General features: G+C 44.0%; 2 protein-coding genes and 1 non-coding gene across 3 annotated transcripts in view; 1 reads left to right on the top strand and 2 right to left on the bottom strand.

Annotated features, from left to right (window-relative positions):
- The window catches only part of MYO1E (myosin IE), a 244,103-nt gene that overhangs the window by 54,073 nt on the left and 163,954 nt on the right, over window positions 1-26,076 (bottom strand). The window contains exons 12-17 of the mRNA XM_033189918.1: window positions 25,702-25,788; window positions 21,682-21,768; window positions 20,018-20,185; window positions 16,718-16,803; window positions 13,633-13,714; window positions 6,472-6,578 (exon numbers count right to left, since the gene is read on the bottom strand). Of these exons, the coding sequence (XP_033045809.1) occupies window positions 6,472-6,578; window positions 13,633-13,714; window positions 16,718-16,803; window positions 20,018-20,185; window positions 21,682-21,768; window positions 25,702-25,788 (617 nt within the window). The remainder of the gene's footprint in view (window positions 1-6,471; window positions 6,579-13,632; window positions 13,715-16,717; window positions 16,804-20,017; window positions 20,186-21,681; window positions 21,769-25,701; window positions 25,789-26,076) is intronic.
- Window positions 18,142-19,848, top strand: LDHAL6B (lactate dehydrogenase A like 6B). The gene has a single exon (XM_033189919.1). The coding sequence runs from the start codon at window positions 18,273-18,275 to the stop codon at window positions 19,416-19,418; it is 1,146 nt and encodes a 381-aa protein (XP_033045810.1). The 5' UTR covers window positions 18,142-18,272; the 3' UTR covers window positions 19,419-19,848.
- On the bottom strand, window positions 24,141-24,279 carry LOC117071961. Its single transcript, XR_004432669.1, has one exon. It is a non-coding gene; the product is annotated as a U4 spliceosomal RNA (small nuclear RNA).

Here is a 26,076-nt window from a genome sequence, read left to right as displayed (position 1 = left end):
GGTGGTGTGCACCTGTAGTCCCAGCTACTTGGGAGGCTAAGGCAGGAAAATCACTTGAACCCGGGAGGCAGAGGCTGCAGTGAGCCAAGATCACACCACTGCACTCCAGCCTGTATGACAGGGTGAGACTCCGTCTCAAAAAAATAAAAAATAAAAATAAATAAATAAATAAAATACAGTAATTAAATAACAGGGCATTACATATCTGTTTCAAAGAATAAAAGTAACACAAAGACCCATCTAACTATCACCTAGAGTATGAACAAAAATATTGGTTTATCAGAAGGTTAAAGGAAAGAACTTTTAACTTTTGAATTAAATGATGCTAGAGCTTCCTTCTTTCTCTTTCTTTCTCTCTCTCTCTCTTTCTCTCTCTCTCTTTCTTTTGAGAGAGAGTCTCGCTTTGTCATCCAGGCTGGAGTGCAGTGGCACAATCTTGGCTCACTGCAACCTCTGCCTCATGGGTTCAAGAGATTCTCCTGCCTCAGTCTCTTGAGTAGCTGGGATTACAGGTGTGTGCCACCATGCCTGGCTAATTTTTTGTATTTTTTAGTAGAGATGGAGTTTCGCTGTGTTGGCCACGCTAGTCTTGAACTCCTGGCCTCAGGTGATCCACCACACCTGGCCCATCCTGGTTTCTTAATAGTAAAAATCTAGCAATCTCTTTTGAAAAAATGGACATAAAGAACTAGTAGGTTAATATTCTCACACATGAGGATTTTCATACCAGAAGATGCCCCATGCCCCACACCTTGGGGTTGCTATTTTAGTAGGCCTGCTGGGTCTAGGGTAGAGCACGCACATGTGCCTTATGAAAACCCACCGCTTGCTGGGAAACACAGTGTTCTGGATGCCGACAGATCCTGAACACTTGCTTCAGATCATCCACTCTGGGAAGTTAAATTGGGCCTGGGCTGCGTGCTATGCAAGCTGGCTGAACACAGACACTTGGAAACATGGTATTTGAGGCAAATTAGACATAAAAAGTAAAGTCTCTCTCTTTTGAAGACGGAATGTCAGGATTGTGCTGCAGTAGGGAGGTAACTCCTCGTGCTCCCTGTTTGGTACATCTGGGGTTATCTGTGCTGACAATGGGGCTAACACACTCAGCAAAATGGGCCTTCAGGAGCTGCGGAGCTGAAAAGGCCATGAGAAGCATCCTCATTCCGATGTCACGCAGGTTTCCGACAGCCGTCTCCCCAGTAAGGCTCTCACAGAAACCACCATTTCCAAGTAAGCCTCATACTTGCAGATGTCTACGGTGGGCCAGTCACACACAGTCCCTATTGCAACATGGTAGGGTCACCAAAAAAGGACAATGCTGTGATTCCTGCTGGAGCCCACGCAGGCAGCACAGTGGTTAGGAGCCTCTGGTGCTGCATTCCTGCTGTGCCACTGGCCCTGCCATGACGCAACTTCTCCGTGTCTCTCAGTTTCCTCTTCGGTAAAAACGGGAACAGTGGCATAAATTCTTTATTTCTAGATGAGTACTTTCTACGGAAAGCACTTAGTTCATAGCATGAGCGAAGTAAAGCTGTTATTATTCTCATCCATTCCCAGCTACAATATGTAAACCAGGAAAGGAGAATAGAGAAGGAAATGGATTTTTCACAGTATGAGGGTTCTCAGGAGCACTGTGATGTGCCTGGGCCTGGAGGGGTGAGTTGAATCCACGAGGTGCAGAGGACAAGGCAGAGGGCTGTGAAAGCAAAGGCACGAGGATAGGAAAGGCCAGTGGCGGGGTGCTGTGGGACAGGAGGAGGGGTACAGATGAAGCTCAAACTGGGGGTGCAGCCTTGGCTGATGGGAAGGATGAGGTCACAATGGGAGCAGTGTTTAAGAGTCTCCAGTTTGATGGGTCTTACAGAGCCAAGAGCCAGAAATGTTGATTCCTCTAAGATTATTAACTTTTAAAAAGCCTCTATGTGCAAAGAGTTAAGCCGGGCGCAGTGGCTCATGCTTGTAATCCCAGCACTTTGGGAAGCCAAGATGGTGGATCATGAGGTCAGAAGTTCGAGACCAGCCTGGCCAACACAGTGAAATCCCGTCTGTACTAAATATCCACCTTTGCCCATATAAGTCAGACAGAGACAGAGACAGAGACAGAGAGAGAGAGAGAAAGAAATATGTCAATTAAAAAGGTAATTAAATTAAAAATAATTACTTTTCCTTTCTCTCATCCTCCAAATCTAAAACTCGCCACTGGCCTTTTCTCTAGTGAGAAAAATGCATGGAGCTGTTCATTTAAAGGTTCTGCTCATTTCAAAGTACTTTTCATAAATACTGGCTTCACGCCAGGCTTTCGAGGCAGGAATGCATCACCCATTAATTCAAGCAGAAACGTTCCTTTCCCATGAATCACATAGGAAGGAATATTCCTCATGTTAAAACATTGTTTCATTCATTACAGCTTCCACCATCAGGAAATTTTCTTGTAGAAATCAGTCTAGGAAGTCCTGTAATGTTTAAAATTTGGGGTCATCAAAGGGACGCAAGTTGATTTTTGCATATTCCTGGAGCACTGTCACCTCCTCAGTAGTCACTGGTCAGACAGTGCCCGGTTGTTCCCTAGGCTATGCCAACTCCGTCTTGCAGAGAGAGTCTTTTTCCAAGACTCTCCCTGGCCGTTTACTCAAATTGATCAGGGCTAGAGAACTCTGCAAGGCAGCAATTCAGAATCCAGGGCAAGCAACCTTGCCAGAACCCAAACAAAAACACATTTGCAACAGGAAAAGAAAAACCCCATACCCCATAAACTTGTGGGATGAGTAACCCTCTTCACCAGGAGCTTCAGCGGGGTGTGTAATGCTGGCCAGTGAAGCACATTGCCCTTTCATGGACCCCAACGCTCCTGACTCACTGATGGAGTGAAACCATCTGTTACACAATAAACCCAAACCGGGATTACGGGTGGAATCCCAGAAAGCGATCTTACTGGAATTATAAATCAATGCTCGACCAACTAGTACTTTGAACTTCTTAAAACTAGTTTATCTGAATGCATGTCATAAAATTTTTTGCTGCAATTCAAAGAAGGGGAATCATTAAAAAAAAAAAAAAGAAAAGAGAAAATACCATCCTCATCCTATGAGGATTTACTGAATAAAATGTACCACTCATTTAATTTCTCCATTTTCTGATATTCCAATGAATCAAGGTGGATTTTTACAAGAAGGTAGCATTAGGGTTGGTGAACTTCCAAGCAGCTATTGCAAAATTTCTATTTTAGAGGTGCTTTCAGCAGAACTATCTACGTGGGGTAGAGGATGGTGTGCTTGGGGAGGTACTGCATTTGTAGGGCAAGTGAGATGTTTTCATTTAAGAGTATTTCCTGGGAAGGACAGGTGGATAGAGGTTGAAATGGGGGAAGGTGGGCTAAGACTCCCTTTGGCAATACCTCTGCTTCCAAGACTCTCATAATTTATTTCTAAGGTTGACTAAAGATTCGATTGGAGTAATCGTATTGGAGTATTGATTTAATATCACTGTTCTATTGTGTGTGTGTGTACATGTGGATGTATGCGTGGGTGGGATGTGCACGTGTGGGTATGTGTGACAGGTGAGTGTAAAAGTGACAGAGACAGAGGCAGACTGACAGCCACTGTCTGAAAGGCTTCATTCTGTCAGACTGAAGGAGATCCTATTCTAGATGGACCCTCTTAGAAGGAAGGAACTGAGGGCTAAGGAGATGAAGAGTCTCGCTCTAATGACTTTGTGATATGTCAGTACCAGGACACAGGTCTTGCAAATCCCAGTCTAGTTCTTTGCTCTAGATCAGTGATTCTCCAAGTGCAGTGCCTGGTCCATCATCACCAGCACCACCTGCAAGATTTTTAAGATGTACATGCATGGGCCCCACTTCAGACTCACTGCATCAGAAACTTGGGATGGAGCCCAGCAATCTCAGCTTTAACAAGGCTTCCTGAGGATTCTGAGGCAGGCTCAAGTTTGGGAACCAACGTAAGAGGGCAAAACAAGATGCTTTCTATTTGACTGACTGATTGATTGATTGACTTGGGGTCTCACTCTATCACCTGGGCTGGAGTGTAGTGGCTCCATCATGGCTCACTACAGCCTAAAACTCCTAGGTGTAAGCATATTACAGTTTTAGATGGGAAGAGATGACAATGCTGCTACCCTCTTAGTCTGGAAGGAGAAGCTGAACTATACATTTCACAAAAGCAGAGGCCAAACTAAGTACATCCAAGGGAAGGGATCAGATGAGGAATGCTTATATTTCATGTCCCAGAGAAACTGTTGAGGGAACTGAGAGGGATTCACCTGTAGAAGAGAAGATTCAAAGGAAACACGATGGTCACCTCAAACTAACAGAAAAGCTGTCCAGTGGCAAATTAATGAGAATGATTCTTTTTTTTTTTGAAACCGAGTCTCACTCTGTCACCCGGGCTGGAGTGCAGTGGCGAGATCTTGGCTCACTGCAAGGTCCACCTCCCGGATTCATGCCATTCTCCTGCCTCAGCCTCCCGAATAGCTGGGACTACAGGCACCCGCCACCACGCCCAGCTAATTTCTTTTTGTATTTTTAGTAGAGATGGGTTTCACCGTGTTACCCAGGATGGTCTCAATCTCCTGACCTCGTGATCTGCCTGTCTCGGCCTCCCAAAGTGCTGGGATTACAGGCGTGAGCCACCGCGCCCGGCCGAGAATGATTCTTATGGCATGTTTTTAAAGTGAACTAGAGAAGGACTGTACAGCCTCCTAAAGTAAGAATTGACCAAAGAAGAGCTGGTCACTTTAGGAAGTATGAGCTCCTCATCAGGGCCTGAATATCATTAATGGACAATATTATAGAAGGAATCTGACTACATTAAATTGAAAAATTTCAGAGATTGAATGGAAAAGATGCCTTAAGGGGCCAGGGGTGGGGGCTCACGCCTGTAATCCCAGTACTTTGGGAGGCTGAGGCGGGTGGCTCATGAGGTCAGGAGTTCAAGACCAGCCTGGTCAAGATGGTGAAACCCCATCTCTACTAAAAATACAAAAAGTAGCTGGGCGTAGTGGTGGCACCTGTGATCCCAGCTACTCAAGAGGCTGAGGCAGGAGAATCGCTTGAACCCGGGAGGCAGAGGTTGCAGTAAGCCAAGATCATGACACTGCACTCCCGTCTGGGTGACAGAGCAAGACTCTGTCTCAAAAAAAAAAAAAAACAAAACAAAAAACAAACAAACAAAAAAGCAAAATTCCTTAAGGATATGCATCTATGGATGAGACTATTCAGAAACGTTGTGGATTGAAAAGATGGCAGCTCCTACATCCACGCAGCCTGGCTTCTTCAGAGGAGAGAAAAGACTTAGACTGCACCCTGAAGTATCCAGTATTAAACAGAATGAACTCTCAGACAGTAAATGTTTGACCTACGTGTTTTTCTTACTATGGATCTGTTTCTTCCTATAAAGGATCAGGTATCATCTGTCTGCCATGGTTTAGGATCTTGCTGGCAGGATGGAAAATGGACACGCCTATCCCTCGCAGGAGGTAACTGGCAGCTAGGAATTTTAGTCCTGGTCTTCCTGTGGAACCTAAACCTGGAGTTCTTCACTCAACACCTAAAAGAGCCTATCTTCTTTTCTCCAAGAGAGAAGACAAGAGGTAGCAATTCTGGTAGGCTCCCATCCTGGGACTGATATTAGGTGACGATGGCTGGGGTCCTCTCTGTAGTCCCCAGCCCTCCTTCCCATGCTTCTGTGGACAGTGGGATCAGGCCTCTGAACAAGGTGTGTCTGGGTCCCCCAGTAGGCCACAAAATTCACACCCTCTAGCCACCACCTTAACAGGCTCCTACTCAATGCCGCCATTTCCTCCTGCCCAGGCCACTTCCCTAAATGCTAGTTGTGGGAGGAACAGTGACGTGGGCTTCCTTGGAAGTCAGGGCAGAAAGGGCTCGCCGAATTCTTGTGCTACACATTCCCCTTGGACATCTTTCCTCCCACAGTCGTTCTGCTCATCAGCTCGGTGCTTAGGGGGAATGCCAGAGCCTTCAGCGTGTCTCCGGCGTCTTCATGAGGCACAGCAAATGCCAGATTGTATTTCTACCGGCTCTTCCGCCCTTCACTTTCCACCCCAAGCTAAGCATTCTAGGCCACATCCTGTGAGTCCAATCAGGGGCTGGGTGTACTAAGAATGTCTACACAGAACCTCAAACTCATTTTAAAACCATTGTGACTCTGCAGTATGAGGTTATGTTTTGTTTTTTTTTCCCATCTGCCCCCAGACTAGCCAAGATCAACACTATAAACTGCTAATTCTGAAATGAATGGCACTGCTAACATTTTAGGAGATGACACAGAGGAGAAATAGTATATAGCCTTTGTCCTGAAAAAGTTAAGACGCAAGAGCACCACAAAGACATGTGCGGGCAATTGACGCTGCTCCTGCCTGTGATGGAGGACAGCTCACCTTGAGCAGAGGAAAAAAGGTCCCGGCCCCACCTAAGCTGGCTTCCCCCTATACCTGCTTTCCTCCCAGTCTCTGGGCTTCTTGGTTTCATTTGGCTTGATGCAGCGAATGTAGTGAGGCGTACATTTCATCAGGGTGCTCACAAGGTCATTGGCTTGTTTCTAGAAAGGAAGAACAGTATCAGAATCACGGAACTTTCTCTAAAGAAGACCAAATTTCAAAGGAGGCTAGTAAAACTCTATTGTAGAAATATATAGCTAGGAATTAATCTTCATGACAATCTGCTCATTAAGCTTAAGTCAGGTCTACTAAACTTTCCGAAAGCTTTGCCGACTTTTATGATGATTTTATCACTCCTAAATGGGTTTGAAATTCAATCTTCAAAAGCAACTAGGCATTTTTAGTACAGTTAATAAAACAGAACAACAACAAAAAGCAAAAATCCCCATAAATCTTTACATACAGAATGATTTTCAAGTGGTACAGTGAAGCATGTCAGTTAACAAACTAAGTTCATTTTAGACTGATAGAGGGCCTCTGAAGATATATTGTTCTCATTAACTTTTTGCCCCCAAAATTATTTGTAAGGATAAATCATCAAATCCCCTACACTCTCTTTTCTGGCAATCCAACTAATGAAGAATCACTTTGCTAAAGTGATGAAAATTCATAGTTAAAGAATTGGAGATTCATAAAAATCTGAGAATTTATAAACTTTTGACATGCCATTTCATTCAGTTTCTTCCTCAATATGTCCATTTAAAAACCTGCGGAGTCTGAACACTTTATCTGTGGCTGATATCTCACTTCTTCGCAAATCTAGAATATTCTATATAAAACCATCTATTAATGCCTGTGTGCTGGGTACCCAAAGTATAAATGGATTCAAGCAGAAAAAGCCACATAAAGCAGAAACTGCTTATGAAGTATTTTGAACCCTGAGAATCTCAACCTTTGTTTGAAGAAACGGGAGTAGAGCTCACATCAGCATTCCCACCCCACAGCTGAGCACGCCCTGTGGGTCCAAGGATGTGGCACACACGCGAACTCCACTTCCAAGCAAAGCAGCATGAAGAGAGAAAACCTCTAAAAGAAAAAAGCCAAAAGGGACCTCCAAAGCCAGGAAACCATTACAAAGTCAGCAGAAGTGATTTGCTTGCAAGAGACAACCCTCTCTCAATTAGGACTTTTCTGTTTTCATGGGTTTCGGAAATCTGAAACCCTTGAGAAAAACTATTGAGTATATTCAAAGCAAGATATTCATTGGTGAATTAAGTTCTCTGTTTAGATGTGCAGGAAATAGCATTCTTTGCGATGCTTGAAATTGAGGACAGACCAGGCTGCAGAGGTTGCATGATCAAAGCAAAGTCCTATGATGAAAAAGTAAATTGTCTCTTATGTTCTTTGATGATGTAGAGTGCACTTGACAAAAAAATTGATGATTTTTCCAACACATCAGATGGAGCCAGAGAGGGACTGCAGAGTTGAATATAACACAGCTTTTTTTTCTTAAAGTCCCCAAATTCTTAATTTTTTAAACTTTAGATTTTAGTTTTGTATTTAATTACAACTTTTTTTTTTTTTTTTTTTTTTGAGACAGAGTCTTACTCTGTGGCCCAGGTTGGAGTGCAGTGGCGTGGTCTCAGCTTATTGCAACCTCCGCCTCCCAGGTTCAAGTGATTATCCTGCCTCGGCCTCCCGAGTAGCTGGGACTACCGGCGCATGCCACCAGGCCCAGCTAATTTTTGTAATTTTAGTACAGATGGGGTTTCAGCATGTTGGTCAGGCTGGTCTTGAACTCCTGACCTCAGGTGATCCACCTGCCTCAGCCTCCCAAAGTGCTGGGATTACAGGCGTGAGTCACTGCGCTTGGCCTACAACTTATAATTTCCAAGAATAACTTGGCAAACTCTTTTGTCCTAAGTATTTAACAGCATTCCTTCTTTTTCACCTCAGCATAAGAAAACATACAGAGGCAAGTGTGACTTAAGTTTATAAGCCACTTGCCATAGTTCTCTCCAGCTAAAATAGTGACAGATAACATTTACTGAGTTTGCAGCATGGATTAGATACATGGATTATCTCATTTATGCCTCACAACAACCTGAAGAGGTAGCTACTGTTTAATATTATTCCTGTTTTTAGATGAGAAACCTGGGCCTTAAAGAAACAAAGTATTGCTCAAGATGACACAATCTGCATGCAAGAGAAGCAAGGCTTGAACCAACATCCACAGGCTACCAGGCCTGTTCTTTGGCAACAATGCCTTGCTGACAAAGAGATGGGATCTTTTAGTGTGATATAAAAGGAATTAACTCGGTGAGGTAGGGTTAGACAGAAGCCACCAGGCTGTGAATAATTTCAACAAATAGAAATACATCTTAACCATCAAAATTATCCTGCATTTCAATAGCTATGGGTCAACTTTTTTTATTTATTTATTTTTAATTTTTGAAACAGGATCTTGCTCTGTTGTCCAGGATGGAGTAGAGTGGCATGACCACAGCTCACTGCAGCCTAGGCCTCCCAAGCTCAAATGATCTTTCCACTTAAGCCCTCTGTGTAAGCTGGGACTGGAAGCACATGCCACCACACCCAGCGAATTTTTTAAAAAAATTTTTTGTAGAGATGGGGTCTCACTATATTTCCCAGGCTGGTCTCCAATCCTGGCCTCATGCAATCTTCCCCCCTTGGCCTCCCAGAGTGCTGAGATTACAGGTATGAGCCACTGTGCCCAGCCTTGGGTCAACTTAAGATGTCTGCTGAGGTGGTTGTGAAGCAGTAACTCAATTTAATCCTGATTCCAGCCAAGAAGGGTCCCTGAGTTAGGACAGAAAGGCACCAACAGCACTTGCTCAACAGAAGCAGGTGTTAAAATATGCAGACGGCACAGTGAGAAAGGGCTTAGGGTGAAAGCTCCTCATTCTACCTTCAGAGATGACAGCAGGCCTGACTGTGGGTCCTGGCACTTTTATTTGCAAGCTACATGACTAATTACTAGATTTCTCTGGCCCTCAGTTCTCTATCTGTAAACTAAGTAGGCTGAACTAGAAGACCTCTAATTTAATCTAGAGATTGAAATAGACATTAAAAAACAAACAATCAGGCCAGGTGCAATGGCTCACTCCTACAATCTCAGCACTTTGGGAGGCTGAGACAGGCAGATCAATTGAAGTCAGGAGTTTGAGACCAGCCTGGCCAACATGATGAAACCTCGTCTCTACTAAAAAAAAAAAAAAAAACCCCAAAAATTAGCCAGGCATGGTGGTGCCACCTGTAGTCCAGCCACTTTGGAGGCTGAGGCAGGAGGATTGCTTGAATCTGGGAGGCGGAGGTTGCAGTGAGCCAAGATCACATTGCTGTACTTCAGCCTGGGTGACAGAGCAAGGTTCCATCTCACACACACACACAAAAACAAAAACAAAAAACAAACCAAAAAAACCTCCAACCAATCCAATCACCTACATGATGCCTACACCTCCTCTGTCATGTCCCTTAGAGCTCCAGCTGCACTCAGGTAAAGCTGTAATCAGTCCGCCTTTGCCACCTCTGGGCTTGACTCTGTTTCTCGGTACCATCAATCTTTCACTCTAATTTAAATATGGGATGAGTATTCCTTATCTGAAATGCTTGGGACCGGAAGTGTTTTGGATTTTGGATTTTTTCAGATTTTGGAATATTGGCATTATACTTTCTTTCATTTTTTGAGACGGAGTCTCGCTCTGTCACCCAGGCCGACACATCAATGGCACAATCTCAGCTCACTGCAACCTCCACCTCCTGGGCTCAAGTGATTCTCCTGCTTCAGCCTCCTGAGTAGCTGGTATTATAGGTGTCCTCCACCATGCCCAGCTAATTTTTGTATTTTTTTTTTTTTTTTGAGACGGAGTCTCGCTGTGTCGCCCAGGCTGGAGTGCAGTGGTGCAATCTCGGCTCACTGCAGGCTCTGCCTCCCAGGTTCACGCCATTCTCCTGTCTCAGCCTCCCAAGTAGCTGGGCCTACAGGCGCCTGCCACCACGCCCGGCTAATTTTTTTGTATTTTTAGTAGAGACAGGGTTTCACCAATTAGCCAGGATGGTCTTGATCACCTGACCTCGTGATCCGCCTGCCTCGGCCTCCCAAAGTGCTGGGATTATAGGCGTGAGCCACCACGCCTGGCCTAATTTTTGTATTTTTAGTAGAGATGGAGGTTTCACCATGTTGGCCAGACTGGCCTCAAATGATCCACCCACACTGGCCTCCCAAAGCACTAGGATTACAGCCATGAGCCACCGTGCCCAGCTTGCATTATACTTTATAGTAGAGTATCCCGAATCTGAAAAGCTGAAATCCAAAATGCTCCAAAATTTGAAACTTTTTGAGCACCAACATGATGCTCAAAGGAAATGCTCATTGGAGCATTTCAGGATTTGGGATGCTCAACCTGTACTGGTCCCTTTCAGACACAACAATATCGAATTAAGTGAAACCTCAAAACCAAGTGCTATTAAATATTACTATATTTATACTTTTATTTATAATCAAGATAATAAGAGTTCCCATCAAATGAATATTCTATTAGTTAAATCCTACAAATCAGTCTAAATTTTTAAATAATTACAAGATAATGAAATATATAACATTACAATGACCTTGAACACCAGTTTAATTTTTCTTTCAAGGAACTCAGAACCCTTTTAAATGCTTATGCCTCAGGGATATTGTTAAGATGACAGTGATGTCTGCAAAATACTGTGGATATGGAATGTATCAGAGATTGGGCCATGGCTTTGTATCTGTGAGAGGTACTGGGAGAAACTTTTATTCCTATGTGGAGGCAGACAGCCAGGCAGACAGAGGTCACAATATCCACCAAGGACAGTGTGCCTGGAGGTGGGAAAACATGCTGTACTCTCTTTAGGTAAACTGGCTGACTTCAGCTTGACCTCCCTAGAAAAGGACCTGAAATTTGTAAACCTAAACATTTTGGAAACACCCCACAATGGTGGCACTTTGAACCTTCAACCAGACAAGCATACGAAGGAAAAGAAAGGGGACAAGTCTTCAAGGAGGAAAAAAAGTGTCCCTACCCTTGCTCTCCTTTTTATAGAGAATAATCCAGACCACTTGGAAATGAGTCATCATAACCTGGATGATCCGGGCCCCTTGGATCTGAATGTGACAGTCTTATGACTTGATTTTCCAGTCCAGAGTTCATCCTTATCCAGGACTTTGCAGTAAAGGCATGAGTCAGAAACTTCATGCAGACAGTAATATCTGGGCCTCATGAGAATATCATCTGTTTTCTGCCTTCAGCTTTCTGCTCCAGTGAGCCTAACCCAGTGGCTGTCCTGGGACTACTAAATTTCTCTAGTTCTTTCAACATGATGTTCTTGACACTCAGAGGGCTCTACCCTACAGCTGAAAGCCCAGGCTGGACTCGGTTGCTTGCAGCACCTGTAATCCCAGCACTTTAGGAGGCTGAGGTGGGAGGATCGCTTGAGCCCAGGAGTTCAAGACCAGCCTGGGTGACATTGTGAAAACCCAACTTTACAAAAAAGGAAAAAGCAACAATTAACCAGAGACCAACAACGGTGATATAGGAATAGGGCTAAAGGGGAAGAATGTAGTCAGAGCATATATATACATCTTGTGTTCAGTATGCCTTAGGCACTGCGTTACATGCTTCCGATGAATTATGAAGCTGAATCATCACAGTAATCTCAAGATAGACACTAATATCTCCATTTTACAGGGAAGCGGTGAGGGTACTGAGAGCGTAAGTAACACCTTGGCAAGCACACAGCGAGGAAAAGCCAGAGCTGAGATTCGAACACAGGCAAGCAAACTCAAAGCCCTGCTGTCACTCAACCATTCCTTTGATTGTAAAACTGAGGAAGTATTTAGCTGGTATAATTTTTTAAAAGAATTATTCTTAACCAGCATGATTTTTAAAAATAGCTTAGTGAATATTTCTTAGAGTTACAAGATTAAGTGTGTGTGACACAATGACAAAAACTATTTTTTTTGTGTGTGTGGCAGGGTCTCGTTCTGTCCCCCAGACTGGAGCAATCACAGCTCACTGTAGCTTTGACTTCCTTGACTAAAGCGATTCTCCTGCCTCAGCCTCCCAAGTAGCTGAGAGCATAGGTGTGAGCCACCACACCTGATTTTTATTTTTAGTAGAGATGGGGTTCTCATTATGTCGCACAGGTTGGTCTCAAACTCCTGGGGTCAGGTAATCCTCCCTCCTTGGCCTCCAAAAGTGTTGGGATTACAGGCCTGAACCACTACATGTGGCTGACACAGACTTTTTTTTTTTGAGACAGAGTTTCACTCTTTTTGCCCAGGCTGGAGTGCAATGGCACTATCTTGGCTCACTGCAACCTCTGCCTCCTGGGCTCAAGTGATTCTCCTGCCTCAGCCTCCTGAGTAGCTGGGATTACAGGTGCCCGCCACCACGCTTGGCTAATTTTGTATTTTTAGTAGAGACAGGGTTTCTCCTCTCCATGTTGGTCAGGCTGCTCTTGAATTCCTGACTTCAGGTGATCCGCCTGCCTCGGCCTCCCAAAGTGCTGGGATTACAGGCATGAGCCACTGCGCCCAGCCCACAAAGTCTTAATTCAGAGTGTAATTAGGGACAACGAATTTTGCCACACAATGGCTCAGGTACCACAGAACCCTGCCTACTTCCTGAGAAACACAGTAAGACTTCCTTCAGACTTTGAGACATCATGTGGCCAGATGTGTCTTCAATTCCCAGCAAAGAAAGGCCTGCAGGGCCCAGTAAGGAGGGACGCATAAATTGCCCCTAAAAGACCAAGTAGAATTTCTGGCAAGTAACGTTCCATAACTGGCAGGTTTTTGGGCTTGGCCTCGAAAACTGTCATCAGTATCCAAAACATGGCTCCGAACCACAAAATTTCTCTGATAGTTTAACATAAATTCTTCCAGATTCTGTATAAAGCCATTTCCTCTTAGAAACTAGATGATTATCAGCTGCTGACTATTAAGCTATGAGGTACTTAAACCATTTAAGGTTTTGGTACAGCCAAGTCAAATTCAGCTTGCATCCTGGAACCTTTTAACAAGCAGTGACATTACTTCTGAGCATCTTCTGTAACCATCTCCTCACACCTTGCTGACCTCATATCCTGGCCCAGGGGTGTAGTTCCTGACTCCTAGGAAGCCCTAGTCCTTTTAAGAATCTATAAATTTCCTAAAACAGAACTAACCTTTATTTTGCTTCCGGCAGTAGTTGGGCGCCCTTTCTTGTCAGCTTGCAGATTTTCCGGAAATAAAGACTTTATGAAAGGCCTGGAAAAGGAGAAAGAGAATGAATTAGCCATCTGTAAGCACCTTGGGGTCTGAAAGCCTGCCTTTTTAGAGGATGGGATGGAGGGCCGTCCCCAGGCACATAACCTTGGCTACAGAAAACCCATCTGACTCACGGCGCAGGCCATCAAGATGTGGCTTGGGGAAATGAACAATGGACAAAAGACATGAAGGGAAAGAATTCTAAGATATAAGCAACTTGGAATCAAAGACTGCAAAATAAATTTTAAAACGCTGCCTTTCCAACGTCCCTAGTCACAGGAATTGAGGTGTATCTTGACAGTAGAACATAACAGAGGGAGGTCAGTAGGGGATTTCAGGTTTTCGTTTTCTTTTGTTTTTGAGACAGGGTCTCGCTCTGTTGCCCAGGCCGGAGTGCAGGGATTTAATCACAGCTCACTGCAGCCTCGACCTCCCAGGCTCAAGCCATCTTCCCACCTCAGCCTCCTGAGTGACTGGGACTACAGGCAGGTGCCACCACATCCAGCTAATTCTTATATTTTCTGTAGAGATGGGGTTTTGCCATGTTTCCCGGGCTGGTCTCAAACAACTGGGCTCAAGAGGTGTTCCTGCCTCAGCCTCCTGAAGTGTTGGGACTACAGGTGTGAGGCGCTGCACCCGGCCAGCATGTGTTTGTTAACACAAGCAAGACAGACCAGAACTCAGGGAATTATATGAAATGTCTGGATTCAGTGCAGATGCTGCTTTGCTCTGGAGCAGAGTTTCTGAGCCTGGGCACCACTGGTATCTGCGGCTGAATAATTCTTTGTTGGGGGCTGAGGAGGGAGCCTCTTCTACATATTGTGGGATATTTAGCAGCATCTATGTCTCTGTTCACCAGATGCCAGTAGCACACTGTTCCCAGCTCTACACAGAAAACCCTGACAAACTGCTTTTGAGTATGAGCAATTTTAAGTGGAGCAGTAACAAATCACGAGCACTCTGCCTCCCGAATATACTTTTTTTTTTTTTTTTTTTTGAGACAAAGTCTCAGTCTGTCGCCAGGCTGGAGTGCAGTGGTGCGATCTTGGCTCACTGCAACCTCTGCCTCCCAGGTGCAAGAGATTCTCCTGCCTCAGCCTCCTGAGTAGCTGGGACTACAAGCATGCACCACCACACACAGCTAATTTTTGTATTATTAGTAGAGACAGGGTTTCACCATGTTGGCCAGGATGGTCCCGATCTCTTGACCTCGTGATCCACCCGCCTTGGCCTCCCAAAGTGCTGTGATTACAGGCGTGAGCCACCGCGCCCAGCCTGAATATACTTTCATTAGTGGTGCTATTTGAGCTGCATGTGTTTATACGTCTGCCTCACTAGCAATAGGACAGGGACAATGCCTTCCTCATCTTAATGTCCCTGGTGTGTCTGCAGCATAGCATGGTGCACAGTTGGTCCATAATATATATTTGCTGACTGGGTGAATGACGGGATCCATGTAAATTAGCAATCTGACATTCAAAGTCAAACTCACTTCCTCCTCAATGACTTTTTGGGCATCTTGAATGTTCCAGGAAGTCTCCCCAGCAATCTACTTTTAACCTGACCAGACACGACTACAGATTTTGACATCAAATGTGTTTATAAAATAATAGGCCATGTCTATATGACAGCAGTTTATATGGAAGCAATAATAGCTCTTCCACTTGGCAGGAATTTTAATAAGTTTTCAAAAACAATCTCTGGAAGCAAGTCTGCACCTGACTGCCATAAAACCCACAAGCCAGGACTTGTGGATTACCTAACCATCTCAGAGAAGAACAGATCGATTTTGTATGTTGTGAATAAAAAGAAATGCAAAATCTCAAAAATGGTGGTGTGACTGCAAAGAAGGGCAGGGATGGAGAGCAGAGGTTGAGGAGGTGCAGGGAGCAGCAGAGAGAGAATTATATGGAGCAGAACAGCTGTCCAGGGCCTGAAAAGGAAACTCTTGCTTTGCTTTCATTGCAGTCAGTCCTTTATTAGGAATTATCAGGCTCGCTGCTGTTGATTAGAGGAACTGGCCTTGCTGTTGTGACAGCTTAAGTAATAGAGACCAGAAGGGCAGCTCTTCCTTGAAATAAGCTCTAGAAAGTGTTAGATCTGGCATGCATGGGCCTTGCCTTGCAAGCATGGACCTGCTCATGTAAATTACATCTTCTTATGTGTTATCCAGGATCTTGAGAACCTTTTCAGGGAAGAGGGGAGGAAGGCAGAGGTGGTCCTGAGAGTTCCAGCAGCGTGCAAGGCGGATACCCCCACTGTTCTACCCCTATAGCTGAAACAGGGTCTTGGGAGTTAAAATGGATCTCTGAGTCACTCCTTCTTTAGTTGTCCCTCCCAGAGTTCTCAAGCCATTTCTTAAGTACTTCAGGGACTTCGGTTAATGTGGGTCTTGCTAAGCCATTAAACATCTTTAAAAATTCAAAGACCATGAAGACGACGAGTTCAAGGGCAAAATGTCATAGAACCAGACTGTTCCACTCTTAAATGGTCAGAATGGCCATCCCAATCCAAAGCCAGTGGGCTCACTTCTCCCTGATAATAGTATTGAAAGGTAGAAAGTCTGATGCCCTCAAGGACCTATAGATGGCTCTTGGAATTTGGGTGCATGAAGTATTAGGGACATAAAAGGGAGAGACTGATATAGAGAAAAGAAAGCTATTTTGAGAAACCAAATAGATCAATAATAATCCAGACCCAATAGCATGAAAGAACAAAATCCTAACCACTAAACATCACAGGTGTTTTGTTTTTGTTTTTGTTTTTTCTTTATTAGAGACACGGTGTTCCTATGTTGCCTGGCTGGAGGGCAGTGGCTATTCATAGGGGTGATCATAGCTCACTGCAGCCTCAAACTCCTAGGATCAAGTGATCCTCCTGCCTCAGCCTCCCAAGTCGCTGGGACTATAGGAGCACACCACCACACCCAGCACATAAGTTTGTTTTCATATTGAAAATTTCATCAAACCTATATCCCCGTCAGCTATGGTAAAACATACTTACAGCTCACTGCTCTGCATAAGCTCGATGAGATCCATAAAAAGCACATCCCGGTTCCTTTCACAAAATCCATCCATGTCATAGGACACCTGGCCAAGAACGGAAAGAAATCTAATTTCATGGAACAAAATGTAATTTCGTTGAACAAAATGTAATTCATTGAACAAAATCATTTATTGAACAAAAATGCTAAATTCACCAAACAAAAAACCCAAGTTGGCATGGCTATCCTCACCACAATGTGTGCATTTCCAGATGTTGCATTTGGGATTTCATTTCACAGGAAGGTTGTGCACGTCTTACTTGTTAGCTGACTTAGCGGGGATGACCTGCAGATGCTGATGAGTATCTGGCTGCCTGGATGGCCCAGCTGATCCATAATCAGAACTCCAGCTCTCAAGGCCCCATACCCCTTTTTCAGTGGATTCATAGGGGTGTCTAAATGACAAACTCAATTATTTTCCTAAATTTTAGCTAAGAGCAAAAGTGAAGCCCCTCATGCTCAGTAATTCATTGCAATGAGCCATGTCATCTGAGGCTTTGCAATTTCTCACAGAAGTGGTATCAAATTTGTGCCAATCTGGCCAGAAACTCATGCTCAGATACTCTGTTTAACAAGAGGTCAGCTGGGATGATGGATGAGACCCGGGGATTTCCACAGGACCAGGAAGTCCCCAAGACCATGACCTCAACTTACTTTTTTATCATCAGCAGCCCCACACAGCCTGGCACCCAGTAGGCACCCAATACTCATGGGTTTTATGAGAACAAAACCAAAAGTGAACTCTGGGCCTTGATTTATACTCCCAGTCGGCGTGGGGAGACAAGGAATGCCAGTCTGTGATTCCAGCAAGAGGCAAGAAGAAAATCCATTTCTTCAGCAGCTAATATATGTAGCAGGGTGATTCATGTTCCAAAAATATGCAGTAGCATGGTGAGATTTAGTGCTGGAGTGACTCCCAACTGGCCCCTACCCTGCTCAAGCTTCAGGAGACTGTCCCAGTGTGGGTCCTGGCCAGGACTGGCACCAAGGCAGCCGGATCCTTTCAAAATAGGCTTCCAGCGCCATAGACCAGAAAGCAGGAGCCCAGTTCTCGGACACTGGGAGATGGTGCAGGCAGCCACCGGTATGCAAAGCACAGCGCCCTATCCTTCCCGGCAGGGTCATGGTTCAGAAAACATAACCTTATTTTCATCTGTAGATAATAGAAGCATTTTTCCTTGGCATTCATAGTAAAAATAAAAAACTAGTAATCCCAGGGATCTGGGTTAGCCTCTTCAGCATGTCAACTATTAATGAGAATACTCTTTGTGAAACTAACTCCAGAAATCACTTGCTAGAGAAGCAGCCCTTCACTGCCTTAGTCTGAGCACCCACGGAAAGCACGTGTCAGAGGCGCTGGAAAGGCCCGCGCAGCCGCAGTAGAGGGCCAGGGGGTGGGTCCTGCGCACCCGCCATAGAGGGCTGAAGGTGCTGCCAACGGCTCTCTTGGTGTCTCAACGTTCTGGTCAGCAGCTTTTCGCCGTTTCTCTCTCTCCACTTCTTGAGCAAGCAGCCATGAGTTGGACTGTGCCTCTTGTGCGGGCCAGCCAGAGAGTGAGCTCGGCGGCAGCAAATTTCCTGTGCCTGAGGATGGCCCTGTGTCCCTGTCAGGCAGTGCGCATCCCACTCCAGGGCGCCTGGCTCTTCACCTCCGTGAGCAAGATGGCGACTGTGAAGAGTGCGCTTATTGAGCGCTTCACTTCTGAGGAGCCCGTTCATCACAGTAAGGTCTCCATCATAGGAACTGGATCGGTGGGCATGGCCTGCGCTATCAGCATCTTATTAAAAGGCTTGATCGATGAACTTGCCCTTGTGGATCTTGATGAAGGCAAACTGAAGGGTGAGACGATGGATCTTCAACATGGCAGCTCTTTCACGAAAATGCCAAATATTGTTTGTAGCAAAGATTACTTTGTCACAGCAAACTCCAACCTAGTGATTATCACAGCAGGTGCACGCCAAGAAAAGGGAGAAACGCGCCTTAATTTAGTGCAGCGAAATGTGGCCATCTTCAAGTTAATGATTTCCAATATTGTCCAGCATAGTCCCCACTGCAAACTGATTATTGTTTCCAATCCAGTGGATATCTTAAGTTATGTAGCTTGGAAGCTGAGTGCATTTCCCAAAAACCGTGTTATTGGAAGCGGCTGTAACCTGGATACTGCTCGTTTTCGTTTCTTGATTGGACAAAAGCTTGGTATCCATTCTGAAAGCTGCCATGGATGGATCCTCGGAGAGCATGGAGACTCCAGTGTTCCTGTGTGGAGTGGAGTGAACATAGCTGGTGTCCCTTTGAAGGACCTGAACTCTGATATAGGAACTGATAAAGATCCTGAGCAATGGAAAAATGTCCACGAAGAAGTGATTGCTACTGCCTATGAGATTATTAAAATGAAAGGTTATACTTCTTGGGCCATTGGCCTATCTGTGGCTGATTTAACAGAAAGTATTTTGAAGAATCTTAGGAGAACGCATCCAGTTTCCACCATAATTAAGGGCCTCTATGGAATAGATGAAGAAGTATTCCTCAGTATTCCTTGTATCCTGGGAGAGAATGGTATTACCAATCTTATAAAGATAAAGCTGACCCCTGAAGAAGAGGCTCGTCTGAAAAAAAGTGCAAAAACACTTTGGGAAATTCAGAAGGAGCTCAAGATTTAAAGTTGTCTGAAACTACTATTCCGAAATTATTGAAGAGATCACAGATACAGGATTATATAACGAAATCTTGAATAAACTTGAATTCCTAAAAGATGGAAACAGGAAAGTAGGTACAGTGACTTTCCTATTTATTTAGTCCTCCAGCTCTTTTATTTAGTATCCACGTGCTGGATGATACTTATTTACAATTCCTAAGTGTTTTTGGTACCTCTGATGTAGCAGCACTTGCCTTGTTATATACATGTTGTTAGCATTTGGTTCCCAAAAAGTAGGATGTAGGTATTTATTGTGTTCTAGAAATTCTGATTCTTTTCATTAGATATATGCTATTTCTTTCATTCTTGCTGTCTTACACCTATGTTCATTTACATGCTGTAAAGTAGTAGCTTCTTCTACAGTATAAAAATAAAAGTATGTACATACAAAAAAATATATGCAGTAGTATATGCAATCTTTTGTTTTGCTTCCTTTGATACTCAATAAATTCTATTTGTTGAATGAATAAAATACAGCGAGACATATGATTTGCTTCATGAGAAACCAGATCACAGACCCAAAAGCTTAAAACAGATAGACATTAAAATGGATATTGGCCATACCTTCCCAGCATAATGATGAATGATGAAGCCTTGGTTCCAACTGTTGAAGTGCTCATGACTCCCAATCTGCATCTGAAGTTTCTGGAGCAGCGTCTGATCTGCCCCCTCACCCACCGCGTGCATTGTGGCGCACACGTCATCCAGGATGCTCATGATGCCAGGAGGGTTCTGATGGGAGCAAGAAAGCAAGGCCCTAGTCACTGACCTCTCCAAAACAGACAATGCTTATCAGGTCCTTTCTTAGGGAAGGAAACAGCTCCCCAGACTTAAGATACCATCTTGAAAGTCAATCTTCCCCTTCAGGCAAGAATGCAATTAATAGTCCCAAATGGGAAGTCACTACTTAGATCTAAAGAGGGAGGAAACTCCATTTTCCAAAAAGCTGTTTAACTCCCTGAAGTTTTATCCAACAGTCATGCACAGATCATTATCTGCTCACTCATATTCATGCCAAATTGACTTAAGAATCCAAAAGTAAAATAAAAACATTTTCCTTTGACCTAATCTATTTCTTAATGTTCTCCTTCAGCATGTTACCCACATAGGCATCATTTATATAGTTATTTAGTGTACACACTCTATAATGCATTTCCTTTTTCACATAGCACTATTTTATAAGCATTCCTCATGTTTTACATATTCTTCATATTTCCTATTTTAATGGCTATATTTCTCATTTGTTTAATAACTAACTCGTCTGGCCGGGCATGGTGGCCGAGGTGGGTGGATCATGAGGTCCGGAATTCGAGACCAGCCTGGCCAACATGGTGAAACCCCTGGGCAACAAAGCAAGATGCCTCTCAAAATAAATAAATAAATAAATAAATAAATAAATAAATAAATAAATACATAAGTAAGTAAGTAAGTAAGTAAGTAAGTTGTCTACAGATGTTTTCACTGTTTCCAGTGTTTGGCTTTTATATCTATATATATATAAATCCTATAGCGATATTTGTTCTGTATCACTTTTATTTTATTTTGAAACATCTTTTTTTCTTTTGAGACAGGGTCTTGTCTTGCTCTGTCACCCAGGCTGGAGTGCAGTGGCACAATCTCAGCTCACCACAGCCTCAACCTCCCAGGCTCAAGCGATCCTCCCACCTCAGCCTTCAGAGTAGCTGGGACCACAGGTGCGTGCCACCATGCCTGGCTGATTTTTGTATTTAGCTAATACAATTTTTGTATTAGCTAAATTTTGTGTTTGGAAACAGGGTTTCACTATGTTGCTGGTGCTGGTCTTGAACCCCTGTGCTCAAGCGATCCACCTGTCTCGGCCTCCCAAAGTACTGGGATTACAGGCATGAGCCACCATGCCCAGCCTGAATCAGTCATTAAGGCTAAAGTCCTAGAAGTTGGACTAGAACACAGGGCCAGTTTTATGGCTCTTCACATGCTAAGTCATCGTGTGATAGCTGTCTTCTCTTAGAATCAGTAACAACTTCCATTTGTAAATTGACATTTTACTCATATCCACATGTTCATATTTACTGCCAGAATAAAGCCCTACTGTTTTCTTTTCATACATACAGAAAACTAATACAATTGCTCAAATTCTCTGCAAATCAGAGTTGTCACATTGCCTGTTCCAAAACAACGACACAGAGAACAAAAACTCACTTAATGTAAACCTGTGAGCAGTGAAGACATACTAAACCAACACTTACCACTTTGTTCTCTATGAGGTCACATACAATTTTATTATTAAAGTACTCAATGGGTGTCCATCTTATTCCCTCTTGAACATATTCTTCCTGTAAGACAGAAACCAGGAACTCACATTATTTCCCAAATAGCAAGAGCTCTGCACAGACAGACCCTGAATGGACAAAAATTCCCATGAAAGAGAAAAACCTGAATGTCCTTCAACAAATACCAGGAACTTTAATTTCTCATTTTCTAAGAGGTAACAGGAAAGGAACATTTTATGACTTGGTGATTTTTTTTTTTTTTTTTTGAGACGGAGTCTCGCTCTGCCGCCCAGGCTGGAGTGCAGTGGCCGGGTCTCAGCTCACTGCAAGCTCCGCCTCCTGGGTTTACGCCATTCTCCTGCCTCAGCCTCCCAAGCAGCTGGGACTACAGGCGCCCGCCACCTCGCCCGGCTAGTTTTTTGTATTTTTTAGTAGAGACGGGGTTTCATCATGTTAGCCAGGATGGTCTCGATCTCCTGACCTCGTGATCCGCCCGTCTTGGCCTCCCAAAGTGCTGGGATTACAGGCTTGAGCCACCGCGCCCGGCCGACTTGGTGATTTTTATGTTTAGTTTGAACCCTATGAAATTGTTACCACACAATTGTTTCTGGCCAATGAAAACTGCAATTTAGTAGCACTGAACTCATAAATCCAGTTACAAAAAAAAAAAAATCACAAAATTTAAAATTTAACATAGGGCTGGGTGCAGTGGCTCACATCTGTAATCCCAGCACTTTGGGAGGCCGAGGTGGGCGGATCACAAGGTCAGGAGTTCGAGACCATCCTGACCAACACAGTGAAATCATCTCTACTAAAATTACAAAAAGTAGCTGGGCATGGTGGGGCACGCCTATAATACCGGCTACTTGGAAGGCTGAGGCAGGAGAACTGCTTGAACCCAGGAGGTGGAGGTTGAAGTGAGCCGAGATCACGCCACGGCACTCTAGCCTGGGCGACAAAGCGAAACTCCACCTCAAAAAAAAAAAAAAAAAAAAAAATTAAATATAGGACAGGAATAGATTAGCATCCAGGTACTTAATGGGAAGGTTCTTCAGTCTATCAGAGGCTCATTTAACTTGAAAACCATGACACCATCCTGGTTTTTTCTTCTTTCCTCACTGGTTTCACTTTGCCAGCTTCCTTTGCTAGCTCTTTCTTATTTCCAGACCTTTATATGTGGTGGAGTCTCAGGGGTCAATCTTTCAGCCTTCTTGTTTTCTCAGCCCTCCTTCTCTAGGTGATTTCAATCAATCCCATGGCTTTAAATACATCACCTACAGGCTAATGACCCCTGAATTTATCTCTCATCTATATCTCGCCACGGGGTTCCAGACTCAAATCCACTCTACAGATTGGAATCTTCACTTGGATGTATAATAAATGGGCCTCTCCAACTTAACCTGTTTAGAGGAACTCTGATTCCATATTTCCCACGACCTCTAAACAACCCCTCTTCTAATCTCACCCTCCAGTAAATAGTGTCACCATCAGCCCTGTTATCCAGGGCATAAAGCTAAGAATCACCCATGATTGCTCCTTCTTTCTTGGCTATTGCTAATTATTTTGAGCAAGTCCCATTCTCTCACTCTCCAGATACTCCCTCTCACCACCTGGACTGCTACCATCGCCGTCTGAGTCTCTACCACATGTAATGCAGTCTCCTGCAGTATCCCCATCACTGGTTTTTTAACTTCCATTCCAGTTTGCTTTCCCCTGCCTCACCCTACTCTATAAGGCTACAGAGCCAGAGTGACCCTTTCAAAAACGCAAACAACAAATCAGATCATGTCACTCCTCCCTCAAAATTCTTCAGTGGGTCCTCATTCCACTTACTATAACACCCAAAGTCTCAGCCATGCCCTATAAGTTCCCATATGATCTAGCCCCTGCCTCCCCACTCCCATCTCATTGGCTATTGCACTCTTTCTTGGTTGTTTCGCTCTGGCTACTCTAAGGGTTGGGGAAGGCTAGAGGTTCACAGGAAACCCATATGGAGACTACCAGACCAGTTTGGAGACTACTGCAGGAGACTGGGCTAGATGTGGTAGGGACTTAGATGGCAACGGCAGCAATGGGTTTCATGTGAACGTCTAGCCTTCCCCACCCCTTAGAGTAGCTACAGTAAAACCACCAAGGGCGGGTTCCAGGGCAGAGGGTCACGTGAAACCCGCTGGTATGGTGTTTCCTAAGCAGGGGCATAAACACTTCCATAACTAAATGACCCCACAGCAGCCTTTGATGTATACAGTGGCTTGAATAGTATCCCCCCAAATTTCACATCCACCTGGAACCTCAGAATGTGAGGTTTGGAAGTAAGGTCTCTGTAAATGTAATTCACTAAGGACCTCACAGTAAGTCATCCTGGGTTTAGAGTGAACTCGGAATCCAAAAAAATGGTGTCTTTCTTTTCTTTTTTTTTTTTTTTAACAGTTCACTCTCCAGAGACTGTCAAAAATCGTCAATGCCGACTATATTTCAAGTCGTCATGGCAGGCTATTGTGAAAAGTTTTCTATTAGCAATAATCATGCCTCAGATAAACCTCACTGGCTAAGATATCGCCATTGCGCAAAGCTAAAATGGTATCTTCATAAAAGAAAAGAGACGGAGATTTGGATAGAGACACAGGGGGACATTGAAAAAGGCTACGTGAAGACACAGGCAGAGATTGGAGTCAAACCGCCAGAAGCCAAAAAATGCCAGGAGCCACCAGAAACTAGAAGAGGAAGGATACTCCACTCTATTCTGAGAAGGGAGTGTGGCCCTGAGGACTTCTTGATTTCAGACTCTGGGCTCCAGAACTGGGAGGGAAGAAACTGCTACTGTTTCAAGTCACTCAGTTTGTGCTGCTTTGTTATGGTGGCCCCAGGAATCCTAAACAATATGCTATCAGGAAATGATGGAAACTGCACCGAACTATTTATTTATTTATTTATTTATTTATATTACTATTATTATTTTGAGACGAAGTCTTGCTCTGTCGCCCTGGCTGGAGTGCAGTGGCGCGATCTCAGCTCACTGCAAGCTCCGCCTCCCAGGTTCAAGCGATAATCCTGCCTCAGCCTCCTGAGAAGCTGGGTCTACAGGCACACACCACCATGCCTAGCTAATTTTTGTATTTTTAGTAGAGATGGGGTTTCATCATGTTGGCCAGGCTCGTCTCGAATTCCTGACCTCGAATGGTCTGCAGGTCTCAGCCTCCCAAAGTGCTGGGATTACAGGTGTGAGCCACTGCACCTGGCTACTATTTATTTTTGAAACAGAGTCTTGCTCTGTTGCCTAGGATGGAGTGCAGTGGTGTGATGATGTAAGTCTCGACCTCCTGAGCTCAAGCAATCCTTTCACCTCAGCCTCCAGAACAGCTGGGACTATAGGCTTATGCCACCACGTCCAGCTAATTGTTTTATTTTTTGTATGGATGGGGTCTCATTTTGTCTGGCAGGCTGGTCTTGAACTCCTGGACTCAAGCAATTCTCCCGACTTGGCCTCCCAGAGTGCTAGGATTACAGGCATGAGCCACAGCACCCGGCCTGCACCGAACTTTAGAAGAAACTACAGCAAGGCATGTTACCTCAGGTAAGTATTGAAATACCAGCTTTGTTAAAAATGCATGTATTGTTAGGGAAGATTGAGAATGGAGTAAATCCGAGAAAACCAAGTCTTTTATTTGGAACACAATATATGCCTCAGACAGTTGGGGCTGGAACTAGGCTCCCATTTCCCACGTGCTCAGTGAGTCAGTATAGTAAAAGCAGCTAGTCTTATGTCCAACGTCACAGCATCATTTGCTTAAAGAAGAAGGCAAATGCTGCAGATGGTATTTATATTTCATGGATTAAAATGCCACAATGGCATATGGTTTTTCTGCCTGACTTTATTAGGTGCATTTCCTAATATAAGACTGGAACCCAAATCTATTATCAAAAGACAGAAATCGATACCCTTGTAAACAAAATAAATTATAAATAGAATAGGATGAAGGGCGAGGGACTGCTTACCTGTTCCGCCTTTAATGTCAGTTCAATAAAAATCTGCTGCAGTTTTTCATTAACAAAATTGATACAAAACTGTTCAAAGCCGTTTTTCTGAAAAAAAAAAAGTTATTCACATGTAATTGTTTCACAAAATCATTTAGAAGTCATTTCTTGAGTGATTTATTGAAACGTCTTCATATGAAAAGCTTTCATAGAAATGTTGGATGCATCAGTAGAAAGAAGTTTATATTTAGGAGAAACTAATTTGGTAAAGGTACGTGAAGAACTCACAAAGGCCAAAATGAGCCTGAGTGGTTTTTTTTTGTTGTGGTTTATTTTCTGTTTTTTTGTTTTTGCATTGCCTAGAATTATTTCTTGCAGGCCAGATGAAATACGCCA

This window comes from Trachypithecus francoisi, unplaced genomic scaffold (assembly GCF_009764315.1).
Source record: "Trachypithecus francoisi isolate TF-2019V2 unplaced genomic scaffold, Tfra_2.0 Lachesis_group3, whole genome shotgun sequence".
In the NCBI taxonomy this organism is placed as follows: domain Eukaryota; kingdom Metazoa; phylum Chordata; class Mammalia; order Primates; family Cercopithecidae; genus Trachypithecus; species Trachypithecus francoisi.
Note: the sequence above shows the minus strand (reverse complement) of the source record. Positions and strands in the feature narration are given on the sequence as shown.